The sequence below is a fragment of the Pangasianodon hypophthalmus genome, chromosome 14 (assembly GCF_027358585.1).
Source record: "Pangasianodon hypophthalmus isolate fPanHyp1 chromosome 14, fPanHyp1.pri, whole genome shotgun sequence".
Lineage (NCBI taxonomy): Eukaryota > Metazoa > Chordata > Actinopteri > Siluriformes > Pangasiidae > Pangasianodon > Pangasianodon hypophthalmus.
Genome location: NC_069723.1, coordinates 9,887,300 through 9,914,776, shown reverse-complemented (window position 1 = coordinate 9,914,776; position 27,477 = coordinate 9,887,300). Strand labels below are relative to the sequence as shown.

At 39.5% G+C, this 27,477-nt stretch overlaps 1 protein-coding gene across 1 annotated transcript; it reads right to left on the bottom strand.

The window, feature by feature from the left end:
• Nucleotides 1-1,618: 1,618 nt before the first annotated feature.
• On the bottom strand, nucleotides 1,619-26,710 carry LOC117595701 (alpha-2-macroglobulin). Its single transcript, XM_034310686.2, has 34 exons — nucleotides 26,558-26,710; nucleotides 25,547-25,727; nucleotides 25,221-25,377; nucleotides 25,048-25,100; nucleotides 24,789-24,809; nucleotides 24,490-24,655; nucleotides 24,322-24,406; nucleotides 24,018-24,132; nucleotides 23,797-23,917; nucleotides 23,539-23,648; nucleotides 23,249-23,419; nucleotides 22,896-23,129; nucleotides 22,561-22,773; nucleotides 22,291-22,440; nucleotides 21,292-21,417; nucleotides 20,975-21,068; nucleotides 20,115-20,241; nucleotides 19,633-19,858; nucleotides 19,421-19,547; nucleotides 19,204-19,325; nucleotides 19,063-19,114; nucleotides 18,898-18,981; nucleotides 7,376-7,552; nucleotides 7,196-7,271; nucleotides 6,890-7,046; nucleotides 6,718-6,792; nucleotides 6,391-6,553; nucleotides 5,756-5,946; nucleotides 5,379-5,594; nucleotides 4,453-4,574; nucleotides 2,316-2,397; nucleotides 2,112-2,180; nucleotides 1,835-1,940; nucleotides 1,619-1,755 (listed from the first exon to the last, which is right to left on the bottom strand). Exons 1-34 carry the CDS (start codon nucleotides 26,653-26,655, stop codon nucleotides 1,715-1,717), a joined length of 4,308 nt encoding a protein of 1,435 aa, XP_034166577.2. The 5' UTR covers nucleotides 26,656-26,710; the 3' UTR covers nucleotides 1,619-1,714.
• Nucleotides 26,711-27,477: the final 767 nt, after the last annotated feature.

The following is a 27,477-nucleotide window of genomic DNA, read 5'->3' as shown; positions in this document are numbered from 1 at the left end:
GTGTCCATCAAAATCCATCTGTATTAATAAATTAGAGAAACACTTGAAGTTTGCGTATTGCTTTTGATGTTTTTTTTTTTGTCAATATTCTTACAAATCTGTCAGTTCATGTACAATTATTTAATAAGAAATTAATTTACATTTATACAGTGATCCTGAGCTCAAGTGAGGTGATTTCAGAGGTAAATGATATCATAACCACAGCCAGACTAGGGTCAGCATTTTTAGTCCTGTTATATACAATTACTTGCATCAATATTCATCTCCCTTGAAATTCTCCACATATTGTAGTGTTAAAACCCTTGAACTGAAATGGACTGAATTGAGATTATATGCCAGGAATCTAGATGAAACAGTTTGCAAAATTATGAATAAATTACAAATAAAAATAAAACAAAAAGTTGTGATTGCATAAGTGTGAAACCCCAAATTTGTTCTGGTGCAACTGGTTGCCATCAGAAGTTACATACTTAGTTGATTGGAGTCCAGGGTTTATTAAAGAACATACCGAAACAAACATGGGGATCTATCAAAGCAAGTAGCAATCCAAGTTCTGAAAAAAGTATCAGTCAGGGTTTAGTTATACGAAATATCCCAAACTTTGAACATCCTGTGGATCACCATTATATCCATTATTTAAAAAATGGAAAGAAGATGGCACAACCTAGAATCAGCTTGGAGGAAGCCATCCAGCAAAAGTCAATGACTGGGTAAGAAGGGCATTAGAGAAGCATCCAAGAAGGGTAACTCTGAAGGTGCTGGAGAGATGGGATAAGCTCAGATGAGATAAGCTGTTCACAGGACAACCATAGAATTTTAAGAGGAAACAAAATCCATGTAAGTTGCCAAAAGGCATGTTGGAGACTCAGCAAATGTGGAAAAAGGTTCTCTGATCAGATGAGACCAAAACTGAAATTTCTGGTTTAGGCACAATGCAGAATTTGGCAGAAACCAAATATAATAAAATAATAAATGTAATGTAAAATTTATTTGCATGTCGAAAATAAACATAATAAAACTTGAGACTAGAACAGAGGTTCACCTTCCAACAGGTCAATGACCATAAGCAAACTACCAAAGCTACACTGGAGTGAGTCAAAACCAAAAATCTGAATGTGTTAAAATGGACCAGACATCTCCAAGAAGAGTTGCAGCTGTAATTGCAGCCAAAGGTGCTACTAAGTATTAGTAGCTATATAGTTACGCAACTCATGGGGGCTCATGGGGAAAAGTTTGAATATGTCTGCTCTTCAGGGTTCATGCCACATTTCCTCTGAATAGCGAACATGGTAAAGAAAAAAGTTGTAACCCTTTTGTAACCAAAATCACTAAGCTTATGGTTCTGTGGTCTGTCCTTTTATGTAATTTGTACTTTGTTTGGACAATGTGTGCTTAGTCTATTTTTTTGTTTAACTTTTCTAAAAAAAAAAAAAATCTAACTTTTTTGTTTCTCCTCCTAACTAATTTTGGGAAAAATGACTATAATCACCTGACAGGCTGTGATTCTACTGTGCTGGGCTCATTAGGGCTGATTAGATTTAACCCCTCAGGGTCGTGAGATATATATTGCAAAAATAAAAAAATAAAAAAAAAAGCATTAAAACTTGAACACAATATGTATGCGAACTCCATATTTATTTCTCAGGCACAAGATATAACCAACACACCAAAGACATGCAGACCTTTTTTGTATCTTTAATGCAGATCTGGAAGCTTACACACAGGGGGAATTGTACTCCGTCTCAGACTGGTCACCTGAATAAAAGAATCAGTAAGTGGAAGCAATACAGTCACAATAACAGAGTTTAAATCACACAACCTAGGAAAATCTTACTTGTTTGGTAATAATCATAAACTTTGATCACTGCCGGCTTGAGATTCTTGACAGGAAGCACCTGTGTAATGTGTAGCTCAAAGCTCAAAGGAATATACCGTGGGAGCTGTTGGAGATACACCAGACATCATATTGTAAACATACTACATCATAACTGTTTTTGTGTGTAATAAATAATGCATGCATATTTTCTTTGGAGTGGCTGTACAGCAGATGTGTGTAATATAGGTAATAATTAATGTTATGTGCAGATTTCTAAACTGTGTTCTCTTCTTACCTCTTTTATATACATGATAATATGGTCATCTTTGGAATCAACTCGTTCCACCAAAAAAAAATTCTTCAGCTTAGAAAACATATTTACTCTGCATTAGTAAATTAATAATGTAACAGCATACATACATGCATTAGCATATCTATTTAGGTATAGACACACGGATAACTGAATTTTTTTAGCAACAGAATATATGCTTCTCCTTACTTCACCAGGATCTGCTGTGAACCCTGATAAGAGTTTTATGTCCACTATGACCATGTTAGTGCTGTTTAGTGTCCCATTATATCTGAAATTTTAAACAAACAAACCAAAACAAAGTTAGTTAATAACAATAAAAGGATATTTACTCATTAATTGTAAGACATCTGGTAACTAATTTACTGCTTTTTTGCCCAGTTGGTAGACCAGGAGCCTGTCTCACCAAGCAGATCTAACCTAGCCTGGGTTCCAGACTCAGTTTCCACTTGTCAAAACCTAAAGCCTAGTGTACACTACACAGATTTAGCCCAGATTATCCAGTCACTCACTCATTTTGGTGCTCGGCAGCTACATCTTCCAGCTTGGCATCTACTCGCACAGCAACTGGTCATGTAGTGTGCACTGTCCAGCAAAAGGATTTTCTTAGTCTGAAGGGATCACTAAGGCTCTGATATTTTCAAGCCTTTTTGATTTCTAAGTGATGAATCACATAATGTGAACCCCAGCAAAAATAATAACAAACACAACATGATTCCTGATGGTGCACAGTATAAAAATAGCTACTCTTCTTTTCTCTGTACACTGCCTGCAAATCCCCAACTGATATTTTCTCTACATTTTCTCATATTTAATATTTTTCTTGTTTCTGTACAAAAGAGTGACAGTCACATGATAAACAGCTCTTGCATTTATTTTCAGGAGAGAACGGGATTTGTGAATCAGGTGTGCTTTGGCAGAGGTTTCACCAGGTAAAAGATTGTGTAGTGTGTGAGTCTTGTCTGTAAGTGATCATGTAGTTTACACATGTTACAACACCAAATACACAAACAATTCAAGTCATGTAGTATGACTGGGGGCAGCGATGTTTTCCGCAAAGTTAAAGCAGTGCTATGTCATCAAGACACTTTTGAAGAGCTAGCCCGTTCTGCATGTTTCTAAATCCAGCATTTATCTAAATCAAAAATGAAAAAATGGTTTTGCCTTTGGTTGTCCATTGAAAAAGATGGGAGAAAACACGTGTCATTATGAGGGCTTATCTTATTGAAAAGGTCACCATAAACTGGGTCAAAGTTGAATTTGAGTGAGCTTTGAGCAAGTTGTGTGAAAAGCGGCAATGCGGTCTTCATCAGGAAACAATCACTTCGCTGACAGAAAACTGTTTTGCCACTGATCCTCTGTAGGTGGTGTAAGAAACCGCAGTTAACTCATCTCATGATGCTTATGAACAACTTTACCATCAGGATGCATGAAGCACAGTAGGGTGTGACTTTTGCATCAAAAGCTAATCACATGAGACTTTTATGCTGCAGAACAACAAATTCTACAACTACAATAAATGTCAAGCATATAAAGCATTGATCCCAAAAAAAAAGTTTCATGTTTTAACTTTATCGACACCTCCTAATACCCAATTTAGCGGTATGCAATTAGAAATAAACTATGGCACAAGATCTCCTGTGCAATTGTAAACAATGCTATACTGTGCTACAGTAAACATTATTTCATTCATTCAGCTTTAGTAACCACATTTATTCTGATCAGGGTCAAGGTGGAGCTGGAGTCTATCCCAGGAACACTGGGCACAAGGCAAGAATACGTGCTGGAGGGAAGGCCAGTCCATCGCAAGGCACCACCATGCTGCCCATTAGTTAACTATTACCCATCCCCAGTTTTATCTGGGCTGTGGCCTACTGTTGCACACAACCATAGTGGCTGGCATTGGTTCCCTGGCTAGGAATTGAACCCGGACTGCAGCAGTGAGAGTGCTGTGGCCTAACCACTAGTCTTCCAGGGACAGAAGTTACCATGGTGATACAACCTGGTAAAGAGTACCTACAGGAAGTCCAGGATAAGATAAAACTAAACTCAAAGATAACTAGCTAAGCAATAAATCATGCTTCATGAGACAGGCCCCAGTAGCTAGTCCTATAATGGAAATAGCATGCACAAATCAGGTAGTTGACCCATGGTATAGTCATGTTGCATGTTACTGATTTTATAATATTTGAGAATTTTTTTTTGATGATTTGCATCAATTTAATGTAATGAGGGACTACTTATAATTTGTTTACAAATCATCTGTCAAAATCAGCCACAGGTTTTCTCATATTAGGTCAAGGTTTCAAGACACATTGATTCTTACGTGATGGTGAACTTGAGGGTCAAAGTTGCTCCAAATGATTTTGTGCAGTTTCCATCAGTTGTAGCTGTGATGCTCAGTGTACTGGTTTCAGTAGGTGTGGGGACATTGTAGAAAAGTGCTGTCTGCAAGTGGGATAAAAGGTGCCATCCATGAAGCAGTCAATAAACAGAAAATGTGTCTCTTAAAGCTGCATTGGGTACATCAGTCTCCTCTATCAGTTTTAATAAGAGGAGTGGAACCTGATGTGGTCTTCTGTTGTTCCTGTCATCTTGAACGAGTCTGAACATTCTCCTTTGACCTGCACAACTGGCACTTACTGGATGTTTTTTATTTTTCAAACCAAAATCTAGTGAGTGTTGTGTGCGAAAATCCCAGGAGAACAAGAGTATGTGTGAACATTAACTGATGCTTTTAACATGTATTTGTATGATTTTATGTGTTGCGCTTCTGCCACATGATTGACTGATTGGATAATTGCATGAATGAGCAGGTGTACAGATGTAACTAAAATAAAGCAGATGGTGAGTGTACATATACTGAATGTATATACTTTGCATATACACATATTTTAATTTTTGTCTCTTTTATTTAATATTCAGTCCCCTCTGAAAATATTGGAAAGGACAATTCTTTTGTTTTTGCTATGTAATGAAGACATTTTGGTTTGAGATCAAAAGATGAATATGAGACGATAGTTCAGAATTTCAGCTTTCATTTCCTGATATTTACATCTAGATGTGTTACACATCTTAGAACATGGTGGGTGTGTTTGAACCCACCAAGTTTTACAAGTGATCAAAAATACTGGAACATGTGACACATCTAAATGTGGATCTGCAGCACTCATCTCACTTTATCAACTTTTTGACAGAAGATTGATAAAGCTCTTATCAAGAAGCTCTTATCAAGAAGAAAGATGTACTGACCTGCACTGACACACAGGTGGAGCCCTTCACTTCAATGCTGTATTTGCCAGGAACATCTTGCAATGATCTTTCTTGGTACAGTAACTTGTAGTTTTGGTTCACATCAAAGTTGTGACTGTGTCCATCTGCTGACTTTACAGTTACTGTGCCAGAGCCGTCTGAGCTGAACACTTTAGTGGAGTACAGAGCCAGAGCTTGGAGGGCCACAACTGTGTCCTGATTAAAATAGAAGGAAAAGTTGTTTTTCTCTTAATGTTTGTACATATATGATAATACTAATACCCCTAACCCTAACCCTGTAACTTGTGTTAATTTTTTTAATTGTAGTATGGTATAGAAATCTCAACTTGACTAGTAATCACAGACTTTTTGAGTACCTGGGTGGAGGAAAACCCTCCATAGGGATTTTGCTGCTTCACCAGCCAGCTGACTATCCTATTAGCGGAGCCCAAATCAGCAGCAGTGAGTTGACCTGCAGTGAGAAGAGCTAGCAGCACGTAGGAACTGATTTCCACTGACAAGGGACTGGAGTCATGTGACGCTGACTGAGCCCAGTGAAGCCGACCATCTAAAATCAACGAGACATAAATAAGATAATTTGCTTAGTCATGAGTTGATTGAGATATGTATGGCCAGAGGAAAAGGCTATTAACCGACTACTATCAGAAGACGAAAGATTATAGTGTTAATTTTGATAGTATAAGACTTTACTGTACCATTAAATGATATTTTCATTTAAATGCCAGAACTGACAAAGAGGAAATGTTAAAATTTTTAGGTCTGACCAGCCAAGGTCACAGTAAATATGGAGCCTCTCCCAGGAACACTGGGCGCAAAGCAGGAGAACAGCCTCTGGGATGCCAGTCTCTCACAGGGCACCACACATTCATTCACACCTAGGAGCAATTTAGTGTAGCCAATCTACTGGCAGGAAGGAAACCCATGCAGACACAGGAAGAACAGGCAAACTACAATATGCCCATGAAGCTATATTTGAATTAAAATTCAATACCTCCTGAAATAGCAACACCATACAATTCTTCCAGCAGTTGTTCTCGAATTTCAGTCTCTCCAGCCAGACTGAAAGTGTAGGCCAACAGTGCAGTGGTGTAAGTGTTTGTCTGGTTACCAATAGAAGACTTCAGGCACAACAAACCTTTATTCACAACAGGATTCTACAATCAAAGCATAAGTAATGGTAAATAAGAAAATTTTGAAAAATTTTGCAAAAGTTTGAAAAGTTTCAGTTACATATAGAAATTTATTATGAATTTTGCAGAGCATCTTTATAGAATCTTGTCATCTGAAAGCAAAATTTTAAACTGTATCATGTTCTTACCTTGACTGTAATGCCCAATTCTAGGAATGATGCAGTGATGTAGGCAGTAATGGTCACATCATCATTTACACCACCCTGGAATAATGAAAATGATGCACACATAAAATAGAAATTCAGTAAATTTATTCAGAAATGTGTTCTCTAGTATGGAGAGCATTAGAACCTTACATACCTTCATTCTGTTATTGAACAGGCGTCCCTTTCGTATAAAACAGCCGTCTGATCTCTGCATACTTATGAGCCATTGCTTTGAACGGTTAATGATTTCTGGATCAATAAAGACGTAACGTTGTGCTTTGCCAAAGGTCCTTACGACAAAAGCAGTTAACCTGGTGATGGAGATTTATTTGTGTCTATAATTAAAATATATTTGTGCAACAGTTCTCAGAGTAAATTCACAATGACTGAAAGTGTTAGATAAAAATAGTTTTGTGTTTTTAAACATTTGCATCGTTACTGCTACCTATAAAATTCTTACCATGTGTTCCCCTCTCCACTGCCAAATGTGCTATATGCGCCACTATAATGTTTATAGTTTAGCTGCCTCTGGTATCCTGTGTAAAGACAAATGATTGTTTCTGATTGTATCAGCAAGTATATGTTCACCATGGCTAGTGTTGTCCAGTAAAATTAAACAGAGAAATATAATCTCACTTACCACTCTTAAGGAAACCTGTAGCCCTCTCACGGATAGCTGTGGTGAGCTGCTCAGTGTTCTCTAGATACTGAAGAATATAGATATTGGGAGCGAGGAGTGCAATGTTTTGTTCTCCACAGCCATATGGCATCCTTAGCAGTCCATCCAGATTTTTTAATGCACGGCCAAGTATATCTCCTACAAAAAAAGGAGCAATAATATTCTTTTCTTTAACTTAGCAAAAATACATTGCTTTATTTGACCAAAAAAAAAAAAAGAATTTGTAAAGAGTTCACAGTTGTCTACTAGATATCACTTCATGTGTTTTAATGTTCTCCTTTCTTATTTTCTGGACTGCCAGGGCAGTTTCTTTTGGGACTAGTAGCCTTGGAGAAGCTTACTACAGCTGTCTCTCATATAGAGACAGACCCTGTTCTCTCAGTGGCATCTTCTTATTTTCTAAACTTGATTAATAAGCTCACTCTAATGGAGAGTGGCTGACAGCTTGCCATCAGAGCATTCTGATGATCAGCATGTAATGCAGGAGAGGGGCTCAGCAGCAGCAGTGAATGCACTGCAGGCTGGTATTACAGCTGCCTTACTGAAACTAAAGCTGGATCTTCCACTCAGCAGATGTCACTTTAGTAAGTCTTGTCATTTAAATGATTCAAATGATTTAATCAGTTGCATGTTTTGCCCAAATATGCAAACCGATTTTAACTACCAAAGGGGCATATTGGTCGCAAAACCTCATATGGGCCCACCCAACGTGGATACAGTTTGTTGTGGCGGGAGGCAGGATCATCCACTAACACCAAGTCACCACTGTTATAAGGAGTGTATTTCAAATAACGATCATAGTTCAGGCATTGTTGGTCTTGAGCCCTGTCTCGGAAAGCAGTTGCAGAACGATAAGCACAGGTCAGTCTCTTGCGCAATTTGTTAGCATATGCTGCTGGTGTGCCCGCTGTTGCTGAACTGGAAGCATTATTGTCCTGGAGTAGTGTGTCCAAGGGAATGCGGGCTTCCCGGCCATGAGCCAGAAAGAAGGGTGTCAGTCCTGTGCTAGTGTGCTTAGTGGTGTTATAAGCTAATGCAACCTGTGGGAGGTGCTCATCCCACTCCGTACCTGAGTCAAAAAGATGTTTGGAAAGTTCATCTTTTAGAGTATGATTAAATCGCTCAACAGCTCCGTCACACTGAGCATGACAAGGGGACGTACGGAGCTTCTTGATTGACAACAAGTTACAAAGGTGCTTTATGAGGTCAGATTCAAACTGTCTGCCCTGATCCGAGTGTAGGGCCTGAGGGACGCCATGCTGCGGAATGTAGTGGTCAAAGATGCAACCTGCCACTGAGACAGCTGTCTGATCTTTTAATGGATAGAGATTGACAAACTTGGTGTACAGGTCCATCATTACTAGTACATAGCGGTTACCCTTGGTTGAAATAGGCAACTCTGTTATGTCTGCAGCCACTATTTGGAATGGACGGTCAGGAGAGATAGGAATGAGCGGCGCCTGCGGTCGGGGCACAGGAGAACGCCGCGACTGACAAGCCGTACATTGGGAGCAATGTTCGGCGATGTCTGAAGACATATAAGGCCAGTAAAAGGACCGCATAGCTCTGTCCAACGTTTTGGCCAGACCATAATGACCCACTGATGGGTGTCCGTGGACATGACTGAGTATTTCAGGAATCAATGATGTAGGAATGACCACTTGCAAGGCATTATCACCAAAAGAGTTGCGTAAGTGTCTGCATAACTCCCCATTGTGAATGATGAGGCGACTAAACTGTGTCCACAGTTTTCTGAGGTATGGGGAAGCATCACGTAGCCTCCATAAGGGTGGTCTACACCCTGTTTCTATCCAAGAGAAAACAACAATTAAATCTGGATCTGACCTCTGTTTGTCCATCACATCCCAATCACTTTGGATTAGAACGAGATTTGATGTTGTGTGACTTGGAACAGGTGTGGGCAAAAGAACATTTTTGTTCATGGACAATGTTTGGGTGTGTGCTGACACCGGTTTTGCTTGCAAAGGTATTGATGTGGTCTGAGTTGCTACTGAAATGGTGGACACATCACCCCGAGAGCAACTATCAGATTCCACAGGATTAGTGTCTGGCCGCCTAGACATGGCGTCTGCATTAAGGTGTTTAGCTCCATCACGATGAATGACATGCCAATCATAAAGGTCCAATTCTATGGCCCAACGAGCTCGTCTACCCGTAGACGAGGCTTGTGATCCGTAATTATAGTGAACGGGTGACAAGCAAGATAGTGTCGGAAGTGGCGAACCGACCACACAATGGCATACAATTCTTGATCGAAAGTAGACCATTTTCTTTCTGAAGCAGACAGCACATGACTGGCGTATGCAACGACATGCTCTTTTCCTTCCACCTGTTGTGAAAGAACAGAGCCCACAGAATGAAGGGAAGCATCTGTGTATAGGAGGAAAGGAGCTGAAAGTATTGGAAAAGCCATAATTGGCGATGAAGTCAGCGCCTGTTTCAGTACATTGAAAGCTTCATTTGCTTCTGCTGACCAAGAGAATGATACTCTCTTGTGTGTAAGATGGTACAAGGGTTCAGCCGTGCGTGCAAAGTGTCTAATGAATCGACGATAATAAGAACACAGACCCAGAAAAGCCCTGACCTGTTTGGCTGATGTTGGGATTGGCCATGTCTTAACTTTATCTATATTAGATGGGTCTGGCTCAACACCGGCACTGGAAACATGGTGGCCCAGAAAAGTAACAGAGGAGCGTGCTAGATGGCACTTGGATGGCTTAAGTTTTAGACCAGCTGTACGAAATCGCTGGAAAACTTCACGTAAGTGCTGTAGGAAATCGGCACTGTAGACGATAATATCGTCTAAGTAGATCAAACAAACGCTCCAGTGCAGACCCCGAAGCACAAGTTCCATTAAGCGCTGGAAACTGGGCGGTGCGTTGGAGATGCCCATGGGCATCATACGGAATTGAAATAGCCCAGTACCAGTGGAGAAAGCAGTCTTTTCTTTGTCATTCGGGTTGAGTGGTATTTGTCAATAACCAGCAGTCAAATCAATAGTGCTAAACACTCTGGCTCCAGAAAGCCTATCGAGGGTATCATCCACCCGAGGAAGAGGGTGTGAATCTTTAATTGTAACATCATTGAGGCGTCTGTAATCGACACAGAACCGGTGTGTGCCATCCTTTTTCCAACCGGAGCTGACCATGGACTATGAGACTCTTCAATGATGTTGTGATCCAAGAGTTTTTTCACCTCTTGTTGCAGTACAACCTGAGTAGCTGGTGATGTTCTATATGGGCGCAGTCTTATCGGAGCAGCGTCGCCAGTGTTAATGCTGTGCGTGATCAAATTAGTTTTGCCATAGTCATGAGAATGAGAGCTAAAAATGTCAGCAAACTCTGTCAGCAGGCTCTTGAGCTGTGCCTGTTCTTCAGCATTTAACTGTGTATCCTCCAAATGCACTTCAGGCATTGGATGGACAGCTTCTGTAGAAGTAGTCATGGCTGAGACTAATGCATACTCATCATGTGTATTGCCAGTGACTGAGAAAAGCTGACCTAATGGGCATCCAGCATCAAGAGAGACTAGTTCGTTAGTCGGGTTAACAACTCGAACCATGCCCCTCCCTTTTTGAACTGAGGTCAGTGTTCGAGCGACACCTAAGGTCATAACTGGAGGAGGCTGTGGTTCCAGTATACCCACATACGTGTCAGTGAAAGGATTCGCTACGCCATCATCTTTGATAGAAACTGGGATTACCATTTCTGACATAGGCAGGACAGTCACCTGAGAGACACTGACTGCCAAACTCTGTACTGGAATCAGTGACTGGGGTGGTGAAAGCGGCACTGAAGTGTTATATAGTTGTAAACGTGCATGTGGTATGTCAACAGTAACATTGTGCTCAACTAGGAAATCCCATCCTATAAGAACAGGATGTATAGCGGTGCGTACTACATGGAATACATGGGACAATGTGACATCCCCAATATGTATGGGAGCTGTCACAGAGCCAAGTATCCACCAAGTATCCACCTGACCCAGTATCCACCAAGGCATGGAGTTCAGTACCGGCCAGTGCAATTCGAATAAAAGGCATGGGTGGACTAGAGTTAAACCCAACTGTGTCAGAGTGGACCATTATTGGGGATGAAGCTGGCATTTGGTCCCCAATGACAGCTTCTACTCGTTTCCCTGATGTGGCGAGAAAGGGGCCTTCCCTCTGTGAGACTGAGAGAAGTGTACGTGCCATGTGGGGGAGGTGTAATACCTTGGTGAACTATAGGATTGGGGGGGTGGCGACGGAGAGCTATGTCTGCGATAACTGGAATGTCTGTACTGTGGACTGGGTGAGCGAGAATAATGGGCTCCATGTTTACGGTCGAGATCAGGCCGGTGCTCCAGTGAAGCCGAGCGGCCAGACCTGGAGTTTCCATAATGATGTCTGTGGGGGGTGTATTGGTCAGATTGTGTGGTGTGAGGAGTGTGTGACTCACAACTACATGAAGAATTAGAGTAACTACAATGTCTTTGGTAGGAGAAGTCATCATTTGGGGGTGGTTGATCATGTTCGGAGTGGCTATGGTGGTGTCGTGGAGAACAGCAGTCGTCCCGAGGGTGTTGACGTCGACCTCTCTGTGTGTGTTGTGCAGTACAGCAGCAGTCTCGATGGCGATGATGATCATCCCAGCCAGGCTGGCAATGGCGTGCTGCGATGTCGTAGTCCACGGCTGCACAGGTCTGATGTGGAGCGCGTGTGGAAGATGCCACCTCATCCTGAAGACTGGAAATCCGCTGCGAAAGCTGGTCCACACGTTCATCCGTCCATCGTAGATGAGACTGGCGTAAGGCATGCAAGTGAGTTCGGAGTTCAGCTATGGCTGATGCCAGGTCAGTGATGTGGGTTGCTGTCACTATGTTAGCCAATGGTTGTTGATTCACCATCACAGGCATAACAACTGAAGGGTTAGCAACACTGATGGCCAACTGAGCACGTTCACATTGAGTGGCCACTTTCAAAGCATTGTCCAAAGTCACAGCGCCATGCTCATGGATTTTCAGTTGAAGCGATGGGTCAAAACCGGTCACAAATCTACGAAAAATTTCACAATTTCGTGCTGCTGCATCATATTGAGGAAACGCTTCAGTCACTAAATTTGTGAGCTCAGCAGCATAGACTTCAAGAGGTTCTTGTGGTTTACGAGGACGTGCATTCACAAATGTCTGAAATGTGGCCAAAAATGTTGTACGGCCAAAAACAGTGGTCAAACTGGCTTTAGTTAACTCATAATCAGCTTTCACTTCAGATGGAAGAGACTGCCAATATGCAAATGCTGGACCAGTAAGCTTGACAGGGAGAAGTTTGGCCTTATCCAGGGATACAGCTGAGACATTAAGTGCAACTTCAAATCTCTGTATCCATGCACTAAAAGGCTCTGTACCGTCTCCAGAAAAAGGATTAGGAAGGTCAATTTTAAATGGCAGATGTGGGTTTGCTGCATCTGCAACATGTCTGTCTCTCTGCACTGCAGCTGCTTCATGCTCGTCGTCCGCCATTTCGTGGGAGAGAGAATGAATGTAATCCAAACTTGCAAAAAGAGCACGTGAAAAACAATACAAAAAACAGTATCAACATCTCTGCAGGTTAAAGTGGCGATATCCACCTCGATTAATACGAAAAAACAAGTGTCCCAACAAAAACAACAAAAAAAAAAAAAGCCAACCAGCGCTGCCATCAGTGTAACGCGCGTAGTTTCTATATGCGAGCTTCACAGTTCTTACCGCGCGCTGGCTCGTGGGTTCTTGGCTTTATTGCAAGGAGGACACCGACAGGGAGCTCGGGAGATCATAACACTTGATTTATTAAACATAAGGAGGTGAACATCATGAATTAGCCACATCCAATTACACAGTGCACATCATCTCTCTCTCTCTACGCTCACATCACTGCGCGCCAAACCATTCTCTCCCGCGATCCTAATCGTGGGTCTCTGCTCTCGCGATATTACCTCTAGATCTTATTTAAAGTTACAGAACATTAATTTTAACCTTAAATTTCACTCCCTACACGATCATGCAGCCTAATACTACCAGTTCACACTCTGAAACACTGCATAGCAGTGACCAATACCAAGTCTTTCCGAGAAGGTCCCTGGAGGGCTAGTGGTTAGGCCACAGTGGTGAGAGTGCTTTGATTCCGGGCCAGGGAACCAACCCCAGCCACTGGGGTTGTGTGCAACAGTGCGCTCTCAGTGCCAGTCCCAAGCCCGTCAGGAAGGGCATCCAGCGTAAAAAATTGCACCAAATCAAATATGCGGACTAATAATCCACTGTGGTGACCCCAGCAGGAGCAGGCGAAAGAGGAACAACAACTTCAAGCACTGAGAGCAACTTTTAAGATGATCATGTAAAAGATTAGCAGATTTATCGAAAGTGCAGTCAACTCCAGAATTATTGCAAACCTTCCTGAAAATAAATGAAAATAACTCAAAAACGATTGGCAACTCCAAAATTACACATACAAAGTAGAATGCGTATGCAGGATAAATACATGCAAATAAAAACTAATACATGCAATCAGTAATATTTTATCTTAGTCAAATGCAGATGCTGTGTAATTCTCTTTCAAGCATTCTTTTCTACATCTCGCTACGGGACACTACCCTTCATGCTGTCACAGAGGTTGGACTTCCTCCTGGTGGGTTAGCTAAACTGTTCACAGAGGGAGCCAGCCCTCAATCACCGAAGGCTGCCTGTTTAGGCATCACCTCATCTTACAAGATAATATTCTCCTGCTTGTGGCTAGTCTGTTTGCAAACAGTAGCCTTAGCCAGCTAGCCACAAAGAAAAGATATCAGTGGTGGATCCTCCCCTTACCACTGGAAAAGGCAAAGCACCAGTGAAGACATGCACCTTTGTGAACAAGATATCAAGCTTGGACACTAATCCAGTGTGTGTTTTGTGCCCAGGCTGCACTGGAAGGTGTGGATACCGTGACTGTGTGACAGTTTTTCCCTCAAGAGTCTCCAGCACGAGCTAGCATGCCAAGCTAGCATGATTGATGAAGACCCCATGGTGGGAGCAGCCATGTTCCTGTCACAAGGCCCAGTGGGCTGCTCTCAGGAACTCGTTATTCCTAAGGGAACTAGCTGGGGTGAGCAACTCATTGCGGTTTCCCCATTGCTGTCTGAGACAAACGAAAGCCTCGTGGCTGTACACCATACACCGTTCTTGGCCCAGTGATGACCACCATACAAAAGCAGTGTGAGGAGAAGTAAGGGCAAGGTGAAGCACTCTACTTATGTCTCCCCGGAAAGCGACAGCCCCCATGCCACCACCCAGGGTCAAAACAAACCTTTGGATCCTAGGGCTATGTGGGCTAAGAATTCCTTCACCCCCTTCACAAAGACATCACCCTTTCTCTCCTGCCTTTTTTCTCTTTGTGTGACATAGCATGCTGCACCTGGAGGAGTGGCAGGCCAAGCCAGACACCAGTCACTCTGATGCTAAAAAGTCGTGTTCCTGAGCCAGTTCTAAAGGGCACATTTCCTGCCCTACAAATGCCTATGGATAATATTTATGAGTGTGCAGAAATAAAGTTCTTGAAAGAGATTTATCAGTGCCCTTTATTCTATTCCTGGAATGGTCAGCATGCTCTGATAAGGGGGGATGCACTAGTGCATGAGTGGTCACAGACTGTTTTATATGCGTTTCCACCATTGGACGTGATTGCCCCAACTCTAACCAGTGTGCAAGAGGGGAGGATCTCACTTATTCTGATAGTCCCCTGCTGGCAGAAAAACAATGGCTAGCTGATATAATCCAACCAATCTATGGCTGACCATGGCCCCTGATCATAGGTGCCAACTTGAGTTAAACAATGGGGGACAAAAAAATTATACAGTAATTAAATCCAGTCTGGCCTTATTCAACATTATACCACCAGCAATGCAGATTGTTTGTGCTCAGAGATCAGATGCTGCTATCAAAGTGAAATGCAATAGTATATTACACTGTAGGATCACTATAAAACAAAGCCATTTAACACTTTAACAGGCGCAAAATGAAATATGTGTGCAAAAAATAATTTTTATGTTAATTCTCACTAACTCTCTAATCACATTCAACAGAGTTTCATTGATTTTTTTCAAATTCACCCTTTAGATTAGAGTTATGGACTTCTACCAGCTGGTTGATTTGCCGGTTTAAGGTAACAGTATTTACCATACTGTTACATCTGTTGAGCACCAGTATGAATGAACCAGCAGTATGGTTTTACTTTTACAGATGTAATGAATTTTGATTGTAGACTTTCCTAAGTGCTTACATATGAAATTACAATCAAATGTTTTTAGGTATTTAGTCTCCCATACACACTAGAAAGGACAAGACCACGACTGTCACCTTTTATAAGACTACAACCTTCTATAAGAGTATCATCTTTTATAAAAAACAAACAAATAAATACAACAAAATAAAATATTCTACATATCCTACACACATAGTTGGAAAGTTTATTCTACATAATTTAATAAAATGCTCACAGAAGTTTGACCCCTAGGTGCTGTTTGTGAGCTTGCCTAGGTTGTTGCTTTTTTATTTTTGTTAAATATGGGAAATAAACCTTGAAAACTGTGGTTAATGAGTGCAGGTTTCTCATTTATTCAGACATTTTCGATGTATTGTCATTTTGGTAATCGTTATATCGTTTATCTTGATAAAACGTTATGCTCATGAAATTGCTGATAAATCTAGCTCACAAATGTAAGACAAAATAGCAGACAAATGTGCCTGACTATGTGGTTGAGCCATTGTTAAAGGGTATAAACACTCAGTTAAATACCACAGTTGTTGTTTTGAGTTGGTATGAATGATAATAACAAAGCATCTGGAGCAGAGTAGGTCTTAAATTATATTAACCTTTGCTAAAGGCTGATTTTGGGAATTTTACATTGAATGAGATCTGTTTCTGAAAGAAAAGGGTTGAGAGTGACCAATCACATGAGTGGGATGTTTTATTTTCGCCCCCATAGTCTCAAACTTGAATTGCCAGCAGAGTGTAGACCTGTCAGTGAGCAACAGAAAAGTGCAAGCATGTATCATTGCTGAGTGTGCACAAAATGGAGGTGTTTTTGGATTGTTTTGGCATGTGTAGCTTTTCTTTAATTTGTTTGGGATCGTGGGAGTGTTGCCCCCAGCTGTAGTTTTGGGGGGTGGTATGGGGGGTTGTAAATGACCCAGTGACCCCTATAGATTGCACCTATTCCCCTGCCGATCCACAGAGATATCCTATCTCAGACTCACTGGGAAAATTTTCTTCCTCATCCTGAATGCTGTGTACTTTAATCCAGGCCTGCGAGAGGTTAAATTTGACCACAGGGGTGCTATCTGATAATGTTCTTGCAAACATTTCAAGTGGTGCATGTTTGAGGACTGGTGTTCGGCTTTAGGTTCATGTGCCCTCCAATCTACAGGAACTACTAGATAAAATAGAGGCAAAGCCTCCTCCACCACACCAAGTATACCTGGCTGCCATATAGGTTTTGAGAACATGAAAACGGACCAACACCCCTTTATATGTCTATACATGAAAGAGGCTCCTCAGCTCTGGCCTATGAATGCTCCATGGAATTTAGCTATGGTGCTGGAGGTATTATCCATCAAACCATCACATGATCAAATACATCTCAAGACAAAAGGCACTAAACTCAGCATTAGTGACATTTACACTCACTAAACCCATTATGTATGCCATTTTGTGGGGTGAAGGAAAGGTTTTACCGAAACTGAATCCTGCATTTATCCCTAAAGTTATTGATACATCATCTGATTTATTTGCCTTTTATCCTCTTCCCTTCATCGCCAAAGAGCAGAAGAGATTGAACACACTCTGTCCAGTACGTGCACTGCGATCTTATGTTGATCAGCTGTTTGTGTCATGGGCTGTGCCTTGCTTGGGTAAACCAATCACAAAACAGGACTTTTCACACTAGATTGTTGATTGATGTTATTCCCACAAGGGGCTACAGCATCCCATAGGCTTGCACGCCCATTTCACACTGGGACTGGCCACCTCTTGGGCCTTATGTTGCCAAATATCGATTAAGTATATTTGCACTGCATCCAGTTGGTCGTCACCACTCATCTCTATGAGGTTTTATAGGAATGAAGTGACTAAGCCCACATTGGCACACACTGTCCATAGTGTGAGCTCACGAACAGACATGCCAGACTGATTGGCTATGTCTTCGAGATAACCTTAGGTATCTGTCTTCGAGATAACCTTCTCGGGCAATTCGAGAGTCACTATATCCCATAGTGAGTTAATGAAAGAATTTTAGATTGCAAACATAACCCCAGCTCTCTGATAGTATGAGTGAGGTATCTCACCGGACCACCCTCCATGTGTAGAGCAAAGAAAAGGTATGTTTATCTAGACTGACTAGAATGTCAGGCTGATGTTGCGCTGAGGACTATAAGATGGGAGGAAGTCCTTCCTCTGTGATGCCCACATCATGTCCGCCAGCCAATCTTGGCTGTAGTAATGGACTATACTTTCTGTGGGGGAAGGGGGAGGGGGATGCAAAGGGGCATGTACAGTGAAATGCCTTACTTGTGCTATCAGAGAACTGGCGTTACTGTTATAAACTAAAGTTTTATTTAACACAATATTTTTAAAATATGGAAGAGGTTGCTCTCACAAGGACTGCTTTATGAAGGTTGTGTTTAATCAATTTTGAATTATAACAAGTTCAACAATCAGTTGAAATATGCAATTCTGAAACTGTAATCTTTGGGGTTTTCTTTTCTTTGTTTTTCCCCCTGTTGATAAATGATGCTGTCTGCAATCTCATATTTAGACCCAAAGCAAGAAAAAATTTAAGACAATAAAAGGTGTACCAATTTTTTTTTTCTCAGAGAAATGCTTTTATTTAAAAATAGGTTCTTAGACTTACACTACATGGCCACAGGTATGTGGACACTTCACCGTTTTACCCATATGTGCTTTTCTGTTATCCTATTCCAGAATTGATCTCCCCTTTGCTGCTATAACAGCCTCCACTCTTCTGGGAAGGCTTTCCAATAGATTTTGGAATGTGGCTGTGGAGATTTGTGCCCATTCAGCCACAAAAGCACTAGTGAGATTGGGCACTGATATTGAATGAGTTGGCCTGGCATGCAGTCTGCATTCCAGTTCACCCCAACGGTGTTCAGTGGGGCAGAGGTACAATTATTTGAGTGGAAATTTTTAATTATCATGTGTAAAGTTATTATGTATGTATATAAAGCATGCTATTCAGTACTGTTTGCATATTCTTTTGAAGGGTGGTAATTATTCCTGTGTTGACTTTCACCACTGCTGTATTTTGTATAGTCTTCTATCATTATATGTAATTTTCCACTTACTTGTTACTTGTTTACTTGTTGCCAATAGTGCATTTTTGACCTCAAAACCATGACATATGAGAAATTTACTTTATTTACTTTATACTTTATATTCTTAATGTTTTCTGTCTTACCAAGTACTGAAACAGAAGCTCGTGCTGATCCCTCTATTACATCCTCAGGAAGAGTCAACTCCAACTCCTCTGAAACACTGTTGCCTGTAAGTGAAAGTAGTTTACTAAGTATCTGCACTGAGTGGCACAGTATTGTGGGCACCAGTTTATATGTGTAAGTCTAACCTTGTGGGCATAATAACCAGCTTTGGCTCTTTGTCTTTTCAGTTCCTTCAGCCTACATAGGGGAAAATTGTTATTAAATCATAGTAATAATTAGCCTCAGCTTAAATTTTCTAAATTTTAAACTATTTTCAAGTCACTAACCTGTACAATCAGGCTTCGTGTAACTGTGTCAATGCGGCCTCTCTCTGGAACACTCACAATCTCATTGTCACACACAGTCTGGGATTGTTCTGCCTCTGCACTCACTGTCACTTTCAAGACTCCTGTAGCATAATAACAAACTCTTCAATTCTCCGTGAAATATAATGCAATTGACATATCAGACATATATCTCATCTAAAGAAGTTTTAAGTCTCACCAAGCACAGTGGGAATCAGGGTCCATTTGAAGGTTTTTCTGCCATTTGCACACAGGCAGGATGAATACTCGCCATCAGAAGAGGGTTTCAGAGTGTAGTCTGAGGAAGCTTCTGGAGTCACTTTAACCTACCGATGAGGCACAGGTGATTAATTTTCTGTGCATCTCATATGTTACAATATTTGTGAGGATATAATCTTGGCATTACAGTACCATAATGCATTTGGAAAGATAATTGAAGACAGTGGCCTTCAGCTCAAAAACCTCTCCCCGGATAATGGAGTAAGGCAACGAGAGCTCCAGGAAGAAGGGCTGAAATACAGTGAGCTGAACAGGAGGAGCCAGTCCCAGACCCCCAGAGGACACGCAGAAAGCCTCTGTCTCCCAAGTGGTGATGGTGTCAGGAACAGTGACAGGAAGCTTTGCAGATCCAGAGTCCCTGTGGACAATTAATGTCACTCAAATTTCTAAGTTTTCCATATCATGAAGGGAATTATGCATTATTTAGTATATTATAACTATATTTATTGTAAATTAATACAGTACCTGAGTATATGCAAAAAAAAAGGTCCTATAAAAGGTGTCCAAAAAATAATAGCTAAATTCACCATACACCATATTTCTTTTTAAATTTTCTTTTTAAATATTTACAAGATCAAATACATCAAATAAAAATGAAATGGTGATCCACTAACCCCACTTCAACAAGTTGCCATATCCAAGTTTCTGGAAAGAATTTGCGAGCTGTTTTGATGGGTTCGTAATATCCTGATGATGCTGAGTCTACTGAGAGGCTATATGCAATTTCTGGACTGAATTGCACTGCAAATCAGCAAAATCATAAATAATTAACATAACTTATACAAAAGATATTATATCTGAAGGAACTAAGTACTTGAACCTCATAATGACTATCTTAATGGTACCCATTGGGGACATATCAACTCCATAAAAAATACGTAATTTAGTGTACATACACCATATGGCCAAAAGTTATATGTGCTTGTTGAACATCCCATTTCATATTTTGTCCCCCTTTACTGTTATAATAATCTCCACTCTTCTGTGAAGGCTTTCCACTAGATTTTGGAGAGTGGCTGTGGGGATTTGTGCTCATTCAGCCACAAGAGCATTAGTCAGGCCAGGCACTGATGTCAGGTGAGGAGGCCTGGGGTGCAGTCGGCATGTCAGTTCACCCCAAAGGTGTTCAGTGGGGTTGAGGTCAGGGCTCTGTGCAGGCCACTCAAATTCTTTCACTCCAACTTTGGCAATTCATGTCTTTATGCACCTCACTTTGTGCACAGGGGTGTTGTCATGCTGGAACAGGTTTAGGCCCCTTAGTTCAAGTGAAGGAAAATTGTAATGTTACAGTATAATAAGACATCCTATACAATTGTGTGCTTACAACTTTATGGCAGCAGTTTGGGGAAGAACTACATATGGGTATGATGGTCAGGTGTCCACAAACGTTTGGCCATATAGTGTATCTTATTTGTAAGAACTCCACATTATTGAACAATAATATGAGAAAAAGGCCTGGATGTAGGATAATTACCATAAACATGACCACGATGATACTCCACACCTTTGTATATCAAACAGCGAGGATGTCTAATAGCCAAATTTGTTGCCATCTTCAGCCCCACTCCCTGTCACATGATAATAAGTCATAGTGTCAGTGTAGTACGTCACTGAACAGTGAGCCAGGAACCAGGCAGTTTCAAATTAACATTCACTCTTCAAGTATTAAATAAAATGTATTTTGGTCTTTTCATTCTTGATTTGTTTTTAGATTAATAACTCTCACAAACATATATAATTAGTAATTACACAATCAGTTGTGCTACATTTTACAACCGGTGAGTCTGTTACCTTTAATGTATCGTAAACATGGTCAATCCATACATCCCGTCGGGGTCTAACACGCAAGCACTCCAGATAATCTTCAACCATATTGGGATAATCTGATACTGATGTTACTGGTAACAATTCATATATCTATGGAATTATACAATAATAACATCAAATTAGCAATGAACTTCATATCATTTGAATGTATCTTAACACACATGTGCACAGTAAACTTTGTCACCTCTTTATGGAGGCTTTTGCATATAAGATTTTATTTAAATTGAGTGACATGAGATGTACCAGACCAACCAATAGAGGTCTCATTCTCTTGTAATCCAATCTCTTGACATGAAAATTAAGTATATGCACGCAGTTAGGGCCAAACCCCCAGACATCACAGTTGGTGAACACCTCAGCATTCCTATCCTAGAGAGACAGTTCCCCAGTTCTCCCAAGTCAACTAAGCTAAAAGTTTTGTAAATGATTTTGTAAAAGTTTTTTTTTAAAAATTAGACATTGCAACCACAAGATATACCGCAGTTGTACCGTATGTGCAACATACTAAATTCCATTGGCATAAAGCTGCTTATCAACAGTTTTTTAAATAACTTTATGCCTACATGATCTCTAGATCTCAATTTTATGAAATTGAGACCTATAACATAGGAGGGCGTTGAAAAAGTATGCTGTGAAGAACATTCAAAATGGCTGACAATCAGTTTTAGGATTTATTATGCATCAAACACAGAATAGTCCAACAATACAACTGAAACAAGAGCTATATATTCAACCATAGTTACTTATAGTAAACTCATGAAAAGAGAGACATCTGTAATGTAGAAGGCTATAGAAATATAACTTGCAGCATTTAAAACCATGGCATGTATACTGTCATCGACGAAGTAAATTAAAAAATTACATTAAAAATGATTAGAAGATAATAATGGTTAAAACAAGCAAACAAACAAACATAGCACTTGAATACAGTGAATGTTCAGTATATCTTAATCTTAATTTCACCTTGTCAGTGTTTAGGCGTTCTCCAGACTCCAAAATGAACACACTCTGATCCACAACACTGAGGCCACACAGTGAACCAGGATGAGCTGTGAGCTCGAGACTGTTCTTCTCACCAGGAACTGCTTTAGAGGGAGAGAACTGTAGCGAAACCTGGAGTCCATGATGAAAACAATTTTAGACAGGTTTAGGAAGGTTTTTTGGCAAAAAAATTTGAGCAATCAGACTAATTGCTTGAATGTAAAAAGTTAATAATGATGGTGCTAGCTTTACCTTATTTCTGAAACATTTTTCCACATCAAAATTCTTGTTAGCAGCGATGATGTTCTCACTGGGAAGGACAGAGTACCCCACCACCTGCACTACAGGAGCCAGCTCAGCAACAACAGATAGTTGGAATGCGATTTTTCCTTTTCTGACATCTGCAGAGTCTTCCACTTCAACTTTCTCATGCCCATGATGAACTATGGCTCCTTTAGATAAGACCTGAACCAGAGAGTCAAAATATATGATAATCACTGTCCATTTAGAGCTGCTGGAATGAAGGTAATACAGGTGGCTTGCATTTTCTGTCTCATTAAACATACTATTTTACTGCATGTACTTACCATGTATATAAGATCAATACTGTAACTTTCAGTAGTTTCCCCAACAATATAGTAGTTAATGGTTATGGGAATTTCAGCACCACACTTAAATGGTTCCTCTGAGCTCTCTATTGACAGTTCACTGAATACTGGATTATAAGGTGTGGCAGGTTGGAGCAGCTGTATACGTGCATTAGCAGTTGTAAAGTATGGTGTTTTGTATGCATGGTATTTTTCCTCTGGATAGACACTTGCCTAGATAACAGTGAGACACAGGAACAATAATAACAGTAAAATTGTTTATGGAAGAAATTATACTTAATATGTATTTGTTTTTTCTTTTTTTGGGAAGTGATTGACTCATCATACCATACCAGCAATTTTATCTCTGTTGTAGGATGTTCAGGTGAAGCGATTGAGAATTTTGCTAATCCATTACTATCTGTAGTAAGATTAAGTAGTAACTTTTGAGACCACCGTTCACCTTCTGAAAGATACACCTTCTTGTTTGGAATTTGTCTTCCACTGAAGGTAGTAACTTTAATCTGTTGATCAGGGAAAGAGGAATTGCTGTCAAGATACTATCAAACATAAAACCAATATCAAAGGTCTAAAAATCCAAAAAATACTAAAAAAAAAGTATTCAAATATGTAAAATAAGTACCTTTCCTTCTATAACTTTTCCCCGTTCAAAGTTTGTTGGTGAATCAAGGATTTCCACTTTACCAATTTGGAAAGAGAGGTTTATTGTTTTGGATTTCACCATGGCAATGTCTAAACAAAAGGAAACAAATCACAATATGTTATTATGAAATCTAAAATAAAATTCTGTTAATGTATAATATTAAGCATACAATTTAAATTTAGCAGTCAGATTGCTACAGAATGTCTGCTAATTTTGAGAAATCTGTTACTGATTCACCTGTTCCTTCCTCTGTGAGTGTAATAGTAACATCAAGCTGATTCCTAAAATTATGTTCAAATTCAGTATTCATGAAGGTTGACACATTGATGAAAGAAAATGCACAGCCAGTCTGACTCATCTATGGGAACAAATACAACTAGTGAGACTCATTTCATTAGAGAGAGAGAGAGAGAGAGAGAGAGAGAAATATTTGTCTGTGAAGTGTGTTATATACATACCTCCACAGTTTCACTCAGACAGGGTGAAATCATTGGGGCCTCATGAGAGCTCTGCCAAAATGTCCGGCACACCTGCACCACTGCTTTACCAGCTACTGGTTGTCCATAAGTGTACCTTCATATCATAGAGTTTCAATAAAATATACATAAATCCTAGCATGTATAATAAGTACGAGATAAATATCATATAAACATGTGCTAGACATTCAGTTGTGTCAACAGTGTGCAATGCATTTACTGTAATAAAACTGAATTTTTAAGAGATTTCTTTGCTCAATTTTTGAGAAAAAAACTTGAAAATTACTTTCCACAAACTTCTAGCTTCAGTTCCTCCTCACCGACACTGTGTTCTTCTGGTGCTTTTACTGTGACCTCGAACTTTGGTAAAACTAAAAGTTAAATGCAGTTTATTATTACAGTAAATTATGTTGGTTACATCTGTAAAAACAGTGTTACTAGTAATGTCATTTACCATGCTTTTCCACCTTAAATTGGTGTGTGATCAGCCTATTTCCAGTGTCAGCGATTAACTGATAATGTCCCTGTGGAGCTTCAGCATTTAGCTCATGAGAAAGCTGCAGTATCAGACCTCTCGAGGACACATTTGTCCACTGACCAATCCTGTTCTGATGATTATCCTGTTTGGTTCCACAAAAGATAACTACAATTAGCTCGGTGTTGTGAATACACTGAGGAAGCATTGCATTATAGATATTACAAATGAACAAGGGCGTCATAAAATATATAATATTGTGTATGACTTTACTTTACCTGAAGACTCACTGTGCTGTACTGTGGAGTATAAGACAAAACATAAAATTAAAAAAAAAATAAAATAAAATAATTGAAACACCATAAATATTATCCAACACATTATAACAAAAAATTAATGTTTTATTCAATGGAAATTGTACCATATAAAAAATACACATTGACAGGAGAAACATTGGTCTGTGATAATGTAAATGACAATCGAGCACCCTGTTGTCCTGTTAAATAGGAATCCTTTATGAATTAACTCTTCTCTTACTTTTTGTTCAAATGGGATGAAATTAGAATCCATAGAGACAATTCTGAAATTCACTGTGGGAAACAATAATAGTGAAAAGCTTTGAGTTGCACTTTCAGTAAAAATTAAAATTTCATTAAATAGTTTAAACTGAAAACTGAAAAATAGTCAGGCATATTGCAGGAATGAATCACCTGTTTGGCCTGGATTGTAGATGGGTTTATCAGTCTGAATAAATACCAGTGTGTTGTAGGATTTAAACATCACTTTCCTTTTCTCTGTCATCTTAAAACTTTCACCTTTGACTTCTACTTTGATCTCCTGCACTGATTCACCCTCAACCTGTGGAGCCTGTAGAGATGTATTCCATGTTAAACCACATGAAACCTAACTAAAATTACTATTAACTTAATAATAATTAAATTAAACATAAATTAACTAGTTGATTAAACTAATAATATACTTACTAACTAAACAAACAAACAAAGAAACAAACATATAAATTTCTGGGATTTCTTACCTCAAAATGAGAGCAGTGGTGAATCTCCTTTTCCACTGTCTCTTGTAAAAGAGTTCTGCTCTGGTTGTAGTGAACCAGATAAATGTTCATTTGCAGAGTCTCATTAGGCTTCAGAAGACTCACACAGAACTTTGCATCAGAGCCAGACTCTATTACTGCAGGAAATGTCACCATGAAATATCTAAAGACAAAAATGAAGGTTTAAGATTATTTTCAACTGATTAATATGTAATCAATGAAAAATGGAGAAAGGTTATGTAAGTAAACTATTGTAGCCAGATCTTAACTAAATAGAACAGAGCTCATCAATCAATAGTATTGCAAAAGTGTATACAGAGTGCCTTAACTTACACTGACCTAAATACCTATCTGCAGTTTGAATCATTTGCAAGATCTGTTTAAGATGTTTGTAACATAAGCTAATTTCTCATTTCGTGCATCTAAATTAACTGCTATTTATGGGAAAAAAAGGTTTAACACAGCATGACTATCTAAAACATTTTGCAGTTTTATAATCCACATCTTAAGTGCCCATGTGCAATGGATTTCTGTAAGATCACGAGCCAATTTCTTCACTTCGATGCACCTAAACTGTTGTTTATTGAATGCAATGGTATCATACGGTATGAGGAGAAGAAAAAATTTTATTCACAATTAGAGATCAGAAACACTCTCATAGTATTACGATAGTATTCTAGCATATTAGTATTGTTTTTGGTTATTCCTTTTCTATAGTCACTCATTCATTCAGCTGCTGGGACTTAATTGTGGGTGTTACATATACAGAACTGCACTGCAGAGGTAGGTATTCTAAAAGCCTTAGAATTTAAACGCTGTTTAGTCTCGTTGCTGTTCTGTGATGATGGTGGTTGACAAACAATGAACTTTTTGAATACTTTTATGAAAACAAATTTTATATATAAATATTAGTATATTCTTACAGAGTGAGGATCTGTAATTGTTTTTGACAAATATTATTAAATTGTTTATCTAAAATTATATGATACTTACGGTCCTGAGGTTTGTCCATAGACAGAGAGAAAGAGGAAGCTGGCTAATAGTAGCCTTATCCTTACGTGGACCCGACCGACCACCATGATGAAGTCCATCACTAGTGCCAAGCTGTAAAGTTCAAATGCCTTTTTAAAGACTGTCAGCCCAACTGCACTCATCCTCCCATTAATGATTGACCACTTTGAGCAATCTAACTACATTGCAAGCTTCTGCCATAAGCAAATATGTGTTAACATTTAATAGGTTTCACAATAGTATGTGATATCTGTGATTGCATAAGAAATATAATGACTTTCCTCAATTAAAATAATTAAAATAATCCTGCAGGCAGTGTAATTGGCATCTATAATTGATTACTTATACAGGCACAGATTGTGTTTTATTTTAATCATTAATTAGATATATTTAAATAGTATTCTTGTGACATAAACTTCTTAGTTTTTGAGAAAGTTACTGTAAGAAAATACCAAGTGACATCACAGTGCCAAAACTGCACCTATTTGCTTAAAGGTTTGGTAGAAATACAAACGTCACCTCTTAAAAACATGCCTGAGATTTTTATGTAAAAGAGCACAAAAGTGAGCACAATTTCCTCTTACTCTCATTAGTCACACATTGTTGATTTATAGAAAACCTACAGTCACTAAGCTATTTCACCCAACTTAAAAAAAAAAACAGCAACTCACCAACAAAGGTAAGGGCCTTGATCTTCTATTTACTTCAACAGAAAATGACCATGTGTAATTTTCTAAACAGTGATGTAAAGTGCACAAATACTCCATCAGCTATGACATACTAGCATGTATTATAGTAGGGACATAATGCAACATATGAAAGTATTTCTAACTTTATGTCACAATTAATGGTAAAAAGAACTATGCCACAATGTACATCAAAATGCATATCTGTAGTAAACA

Coding starts and splice junctions, on each gene's coding strand:
- LOC117595701 (XM_034310686.2), bottom strand. CDS start 26,655: ATGGACTTCATCATGGTGGTCGGTCGGGTCCACGTAAGGATAAGGCTA. Junction 23,130..23,248: donor CAACAGAGATAAAATTGCTG/GTATGGTATGAT, acceptor ACTGTTATCTAG/GCAAGTGTCTATCCAGAGGA. Junction 22,774..22,895: donor GTATTGATCTTATATACATG/GTAAGTACATGC, acceptor TCTCTGGTTCAG/GTCTTATCTAAAGGAGCCAT.